General features: G+C 35.9%; 1 protein-coding gene across 1 annotated transcript in view; it reads left to right on the top strand.

Annotated features, from left to right (window-relative positions):
* The window catches only part of LOC106870920 (endothelin-converting enzyme homolog), a 64321-nt gene that overhangs the window by 2406 nt on the left and 53566 nt on the right, over nt 1-8349 (top strand). The window contains exon 3 of the mRNA XM_052970149.1: nt 3061-3191. Within this exon, the coding sequence (XP_052826109.1) occupies nt 3061-3191 (131 nt within the window). The remainder of the gene's footprint in view (nt 1-3060; nt 3192-8349) is intronic.

The following is an 8349-nucleotide window of genomic DNA, read 5'->3' as shown; positions in this document are numbered from 1 at the left end:
ATATGTAAAGTGCGTGCGTTTCTGTGAGCGCGCTACTTCTATTTGCATTAATATCTGAGTATACAATATTATTATATAATGCTGAACATATATAATCCTTTCAAATTTTTGCAACAGACCAGCAATCCCGACAGAGAGAAAAAGTCGATTACGAGTGCTTAACTTGTCAATAATTTATCGACCATTAAAGGATGTAAGGCAAAGAGGACTTGATCTAATTTGTACTCAGAGTGTAGAGACAGGCGAAATTCCCATAAGCATTTGTCCTGGCGTGCTAACCTTTCTGATAGCTCACCGCCTCTCTGGGTGTAGATATTAAAGCAAACATGTACACAGAATTATTTCTACATACATACATGCATACATACATACATACATACATACATACATAATCCATCAAAAGGATTGATTATGACATCGAAGGCAAAAATAAGAACCCACAGTATGGTTGAATACGTAATCACCCATAACGAGTACTGGTAGAATGTCCCAGTGAAGACCTCAATAAAATGAAAGTACAACAGCCCTGATGCAATGATCTGGGTTAGAGAAGAGAAACTGTGTACGATTGCGGAAATTAGCTGCCCAGTGGATGTTAACATAAAGTTGAAGATCAGTGAAGAAGCGAATACTTACGCTGAACTACTGAGAAATCTGCAGTTGCACTAACCAGATTACAAGTCACCTTTATACCTGTAAATACTGGGTCCCCGGGATATGTAACACACTGCCTAAATACCAATCATGAGAAATTAGGCTTCTCACAATCTGAAAGGAGAAAGCTAGTTCGAAGATTACAGATCCAATCCCTCACTGGAACTGTAAAAATGTGTAAAACTTTCTAGACGTTTATCTTTTAAATATATATGAGCATTTCTAGATGTGCAACTATATGCATGAGAATACATACATAAAACAAAACATAACAATATGCGCATATACATGCATACATACAAACAAAAATAACTTGCTGTTGCTATTGATATTCCAATTAAGGAACTTTGGATCTTGTTTAAAAGAACAGTCTTTATTTATTGGCAAGAAATCTTGAAATAAAATTGAACAATGACATACATACATACATACATACATACATACATACATATGTATATATATATATATATAGATGTATGTATATGTATATTCGTAGATCATGATGATTAAATGGTTTATGAATACATATAAATTTAGACTTGGTACAAGAAAAAAATACTATTTTCAAACCGTCATTACATTTGAAGCCCAAGACTTATTGTCTGAAAATGGAACTTTTGAATGCGAATCTTTAAATGTAGATCTTTGTGTTCCAATATATAACTGGACGTTAGGTCGGTGTAATGCCATTCCAGGAAAATGAGTGTGCACTACTGAAGTGATCCAATAAGATCAAAATCACATGATCTGGTGGTCTCGGTAGTAGAATTGTAGAAGTTCTCTACCTATACGAAAGCACATCAAATAACCAACTGGAGGAGAGGTCTTTCTGGCGTAAAAATAGCAGTATTGTAGGTTCTTAGTAGACACCTACTTTAAGGAGACGACAATCACCATATAATATATAATTGTTGGATGAAAATGTGTGTGTGCGTGATTGCGTGGACGGGCAGCTATGAGTGTGTGAGAGACAGAAAGAGAACAGAGCAAGAGAGAGAGAGAGAGAGAGAGAGGTAACAGAGTAAGAGAGAGAGAGAAAGAAATAGAGAGTGTGACAGAGTGAAAGAAAGAATTAAAGAGATACAAAGAAAAAAAATGTAATCGGTAGAAAGTTATAGAGTAGAAACCGAAGGATAAGTGAAGACAGTTCATCGTCAGAATTTGATAAGATTTCTGTATCTAACTCTAATAGTCCGTCTCTACTACCACGGTATTAATATTTGAGATATTAGCTTATTTCTAAGGCAGAAGCAGCATTACGCAGTTGATCTTTTGTGCTACAGGTAAAGTTCATGTCGTATTGTCAATTTAACCACTGCGTATTGCACAAGCATTTGTAATCACTTAGTAGCAACAGTAATATTTTATGAGAATTCCAGATACTTTCAATTTCCTTTTAGTTCGTAAATCACAAGTTATTCGACTGAGATGATATTCTTAAGGCATTCTCCAGGAAATGCTCAACATGACACATCGCGTGTTAAAGAGCTGGTTTTAGGAATTACATGTAATCCAACTGCTGATGTTTCAAAGCTATCGTCTCCTCTGTGCCTGGCAAAATTCTGCTTTGATAGAAAATACATTTCCAGAATGCTGCGTAGTGGTAACAGGACACGTGATATTCTGTTCCTGAAGGGAAAAATCTTAAATCTTCAAACCTGCACCAATTTTATATACGTACTTTGAGAGAGAGAATATCCGCTTGAAATGAGTCAGCGTATGTGGCAGTTACGCAACCGTCTATCAGATACACCGTAGCACAATATTTGAGAACTCTATCAGTTTGAATTACAAATCCATGAGACCAGCTTCAACACCAGTTTCTGTCTAAAATATATTTTCACAACGTTTGGGTCGACCTGACGTAATAATTAAGAGACACACTTTCCAAAAAGACCAAACTGAGATCGAGCCTATAACTACATAATTGCGAAACACCAGCTAGTGTATTATACAGTAGCGTGAAACCAGTAATTGCTGGATTGTGAATACATGACGAAACATAGTAAAGAAAGTAGAACCGCATGAGGGCGAAACAAATTCCTTAAACGCCCTGCTATAATTGGAGGTGTACCTATGCACCTTTTTACTATACACATAAATGTCGGCGTTCGCATTCAAAGGGGAATACACACAATAGATATAATGTCTTATAATCAGATGTTGCATATGATAAATATTTTTCTAAAATTGTTGCTTTAGTTTCTATAATTCCATTCGATAAAGATCTATAGTACTTCATGTAGTTAATTTATATATATATATATATATATATATATATAAAGAGAGAGAGAGAGAGAGAGAGAGAGAGAGAGAGAGAGAGAGAGCGAGAGAGAGAGAGAGAGAGAGAGAGAGATAGAGAGAGAGAGAGAGAGAGATGAATATATGCTTTCTTTTTCATTTTAGGTACCTTATACAACGCTCATGGAGAATATTCGCCATGGCTCACAACGAGTGCAAAAGCTTCTTTTGAAAAACTATCTAAGGAGCTAATCAACCAATATTCACACTTCAAAATACCTGGTACTGGTCTATATGTAAGTTTGTTTATTGTCTCATACAACATATTAATGATTATATGTAGGAACTCCAGGTTAATTAAAAATAACAAAACAAATTTATAAATCTCTATGTATATAAATATAATGTAACATTCGTTTTTTACAAGCGCTGACATGTGTCTTGTAAGATAAAGATTAGATGATAATTTATTTTCGAATACAGAGACGCCGTGAGGACAGCAGATATATTGGGTGTCAGTTGTTTTAATCATTGCGTTTCAGGCATGATAATGCAGAGCCTTGAATGTTTTGATCGTTTAAATCGGTTGCAGTACTTAAGTTCTTAAGCCTGGTACCTGTTCTATCGCTTTATTTGTCGAACCGCTGGAAGACCTAAAGAAACAAGAGCCAGTTGTCAAGCAGAAATGAGGCACAAACACGCACACACACACACACACATACACACACACACACACACACACACACACACACACATGCGTATACATTCGATGTGTTTCGGTTAGTTACCTCTAAAACATCCCCACAGAACATTTTGATCGGCCTCGGATTGTAGTAGAAAACATGTCTGTAAGGTGCCATATGGTTCGGAAATAAACTTCTAAATTAGACAGCGTCCAAGAAAACGTTTCAGTCACTTATTAGCACTACCAGACGTCTGAAGGAATCGGGTAATCCTGCCCCTGTCAAAGCATAAAGAGCCACTATTCTGAAGGCACCCATGTCGCTACTACTCACATGAAGAACCACCGACTATTATTATGTGTCACAGAATATAATCCTTGTCTTCAAATTCAAACCTCTCTGGAACAATACCGCAGTCACCCCCCTCATTCCACATCGGCAGAGAGGTTTAGAGATAGGTACATCTCATTTTCACCGAAATGGGCATGGAAATTCGTCGGTCCGAGAGTCTGACTGCACTGATAACTACCAAATATAAATTTAGCGACCTGAGTTTATTGAGGTTGCCCTGTCTCCAAGATGACCCCAGGCCATGTGCATTTATACTGCATATTCCGAGCAAGGCCATGTTAGATTACGGAATTGAAATAGAAGAGCTTTCTATAGGGATTTTGTTCGAAAGGCGGGGATAGATGTTCATTCCCCATGGCTATATCTGGGTGCTCCCACCACCAGTTCTTATACACTCTTTTGCACATATTTCTCCTTCGGAATATTTGGTTTTCGTGGTGTGCTGTGTTTCTGGTTGCTTGGTTAAGGTTTATGTGTATTGGAGTGTTGTTTGGGGGTACGATGGAATCGCGGTGTGTTCTGTCTGTAGGGTTGTATATATGTTTTGTTAGTTCTTCATTTTTCGTATTTATTGCTCTGTAGTTAATGTCATTTAAGTGTTGTGTTAATGAATTTGGTTCTGCTTGTAAGGATTGTGTTTGTGATAATAACGGTGGTTATGTTAGTGATGGATTAGGTATTGTTGACGGTACTGGTGTAGCAGCTGCTGGGGATCGTTTTTCACAGTTTCTCAAAGGTTTTTGCACCTTTGATTTTATCAACTAGATTTGAGTTGTGATATTGTTTTTCTTTAATTTCCCAGATCTGGCTTTTTTTGCCATTTAGGTTTTTCATTGTCCTCTCCTTGGTCTCACAAAAGAAGTGTCTTGGGAAGATTTTGCTGTTGAATCCGTTGATAATGTAGTTGTTGATCTTGCGTATTCTGATCTTGTTCTTTTTGCTGCTGTCTGGAATCTGCAAGTCATTAGTTTTGGTGTATTTTCTCTTCTGTTTGCTGCTGTTTCTTACACTGTTATTGTTCTTGTTGTTGCTGCGACTGCTAAAGATACCTTGTAATTTTTGCTGTTACTGTTGTGTCTGCAGCTTTTGTGGTCACCTGCCTCTGCTAGTGCCATTGCAATTTTTATCGGCAAAAGTGGGTGTCTACGAGTCTCCGTTTTGCTACTACAGGCAAAAGAACTTCATATGATTTGTGTCCTCACTCCGTGGCACCGCGGATCTCTGCACTTAACTTGCACGTGAATTATAGTGCCAGCTAACCAAGATATAATGTCTACGACCGCGTCTAGACTTAATTGATCCATCTGCATTCACAATTTTGTGCCTTGAATCAATCGCTTTTTTTGTGTAGTTTCTGTGCCTGTAGGATATTTGTTTTGTCCTCTATATCCTGCAAAACCGCTGCCAACTAGAAGATATCTATTTCTGGGGAATGTCAGAAAATTTAATTCACGCTAACTCAAAGGGCCTGCTATATAGATACCAGAACCATTTTTTAAATTTCAGATATCAAACTGTAGTGTTTCATCCCTTCTCCTATGTATCAATGCTAATTTCTACAGTGCCACATCGCTTCTCCCTTGCAGCGTTGTTTTTCGTGTCCCGGACCGATCTTAGACGCTTTTCAATTTGTTGTTGTGAATCGTGTTCAAGCTTACCACTCTTTATTCCCATTGATTTCTTATATTATTGTTATACTGACTATGCTCTTTATAATAACCTCTGGGTTGTTAAGGGCAACCGGTTTTAATTTATTTTTAACATACTTCTTCAAATTTTTAAATTACGATTTGACAGCTTCACGTTTGTCTGTGCTTGGCAGAACATAGCAACGAAACCGTAACGCTCGATTTGTGGTTTTGATCGTTTTCAGCAAATTGGTGATGTTAATATTAGTATTGATGGCGGCAGCGGTTGAATCTGCACATGTTATATGTGTAAAATTGTTTCTTCTTTTAGCTTTTTGCAGTTGGTGATTCTATCTACATATTATGCTGATACGAGTTATTTCCATACTTGATAGATTATCTACTGGGAAGCGGGGAACAGACAGTGAAAGACAATTTCACCTTGAAAACCATCTCTCATACTCCTCTCTTCTTATTCAATATTTCGAAAAGAAATACAGTGCTCTCGAAATATCACACCTTAGCTCTGATAACAATAGCTTTTGCTCAGGCCCTTATAATCTGCTCAAATCCTGACTCACTATACAAACAACAAGGAAATGATCTAGTTCAAAACGGGGGCACCAGTATTTTCTTAACGAAACACTTTGAAACTTGGGACACTGGTAGAATGTGTCATATAAAACATCTTTTTCTCTTAGTCTTCTTAAGAAAAATTATTATATTGCAATTTATTTCATGTTAAAGTTGTCGTATTTCTGTAATTTCAACCAATGACTGACGTCCATTCAGCCGTAAAAATTAAGTGCTGACTACGTAAACAAACGATTCTCAAACGATTCTGGCGGTGATAAAATTATTATTTCCTTGTCAAAAAATGGCTGAAGCATATTGGCAGTAGCTAATAAACCTTTCTATTATAGGCACAAGGCCTGGTTTTTGAGGGAAGGAGCAAGTCAATTAGGGTTAGGGAAAACGAACACACGTGTGTTGCCTCTCTGCAAAATGTCAGAAGTAATGGAGATTAAATACGCTTTACACCACTTAAACTGCCAAAGGAGTAACTGTAAACAGTTGAATACTTGTCAGTGATTGGTTGAAATTATCGAAATAAGACAATTTTTTTACATGAATTAATTCGAATACAATTTTTTTTTCTGTTCTATAACACAAAATAGATAAGTATACGAAGTTTGAAAGTCTTTCGGTACCAAAAACACTACATAAAACATAAATGAAAACTGGTGCCCCCGTTTTGAACTAGATCCCAAGGAAACATAAGTGCACTTTTAACAATGAACATAAGTCAATAACTCAAAGAGCGTTCGCTACTCGTCTAGTCTTGGCGATAAACAACAAGAGCAACAACAACAACAATAATACGAGTAATATTAATAGTTCATATGCGTGTGTGTGTCTGTGTGTCTGTGAGAATATGGTCGCGTGTATTTGTTTTCCTTTTTTCTACTTGTATTCAACTTACTGATTGTCCTAAATTATATATATATAAATAATCCTCTAACTACCTAATATCGAGGTCTCATTCTTTTGTTGTCACTTTTTATTATTATTAAATTACCTCCCGTACACCGCAGCATTTTCTATAAGAGCCTAATACAACTTGTATTGAATAGTTGCTATTAATCGCTTGAGGAATTTCTCCCACAGAAAAATCTATGTATCGATTACTCAATGAAAAACATACCTATACCATTCAGGGAACTATACTCTAAAAAACTATTGGAGAAAATTACGGATCTTATTAAACGTATGAGATGGAAGAGCTTTCATTACAACAATGAAGAGTCTATCACAGAGAAATATACCATTAAATTAAATCAAAGAAATTAAATCAAAGAAATTAAATGAAAGAAAATTCAAGTACGTAGAAAACTTCGCAACACATCTACCGAAACTTATAAACAAAACCAAATTTCGTAAGTCCTTTAACATTTTTCAACAGAAACTTAAAAAAAGACATCGAAACTTTTTTTTAATGGCACTTTTTTTCTGATAAAACCAAGAACTTATACCTTGTAGACAATAGCATATACTCACCACTCCTACATAACGAATGGGAATAGCCCAATCGGATCCTGTGTACCTGCTCCGTCATATGACCCCATGCTCACATCGAAAGAACCCTCTACGTCAGCTGTTGTGACCCACTTTGTATTCTTGCTGAAGAGAAAGGGTTTTCTAGCATGGAGGATTATATCCTTCTCTTTTTTACTAACCTGTGTATAATCGCTTGCGAAAGTGAGGGCTTTATCTAGCAGTTTTCGAGAAAAAGATGCATAGAAATCTACAATATCAGATTGTGTAAATCTTGTTTTATTCTTATGTCTAATTACTTTAACAACTTCTATACTATTGGACCATTGTAGTAAATTAGTTGCCTCTCTAACTTTAGCATTGATTTTTCTTAAAATTTCTTCAATAATTATACCAATTTCTGATTTTGCAGGGTTAACTAGTCTGCATTTAGGATTAGATAGGAAGTTCTTTTGGTTGTCCTTAATAGTTATAAAGGCCTCTTTTTTTGAAGGATCTCTAATTTTTTTTATAATTTAAACCTAGCGGCGATGATACTAACTTCTTTAGTAATATCGTTATAAACTTGTGGTCTACATAACGATAATAATAATTATTATTAGTATCATTATTTTACGATTTTTACTTTGTATTATATTATACTTATTTATCGTGTATTTACTTATTCATTTTTCGATATGTGACTGTGGATTTTCACGGATGAGTTCATGAACTTTGGTTCTTTTCTCTAAAACTAT

Source organism: Octopus bimaculoides, chromosome 8 (assembly GCF_001194135.2).
Source record: "Octopus bimaculoides isolate UCB-OBI-ISO-001 chromosome 8, ASM119413v2, whole genome shotgun sequence".
NCBI lineage: Eukaryota > Metazoa > Mollusca > Cephalopoda > Octopoda > Octopodidae > Octopus > Octopus bimaculoides.
This window is presented reverse-complemented; position numbering and strand designations above follow the sequence as displayed.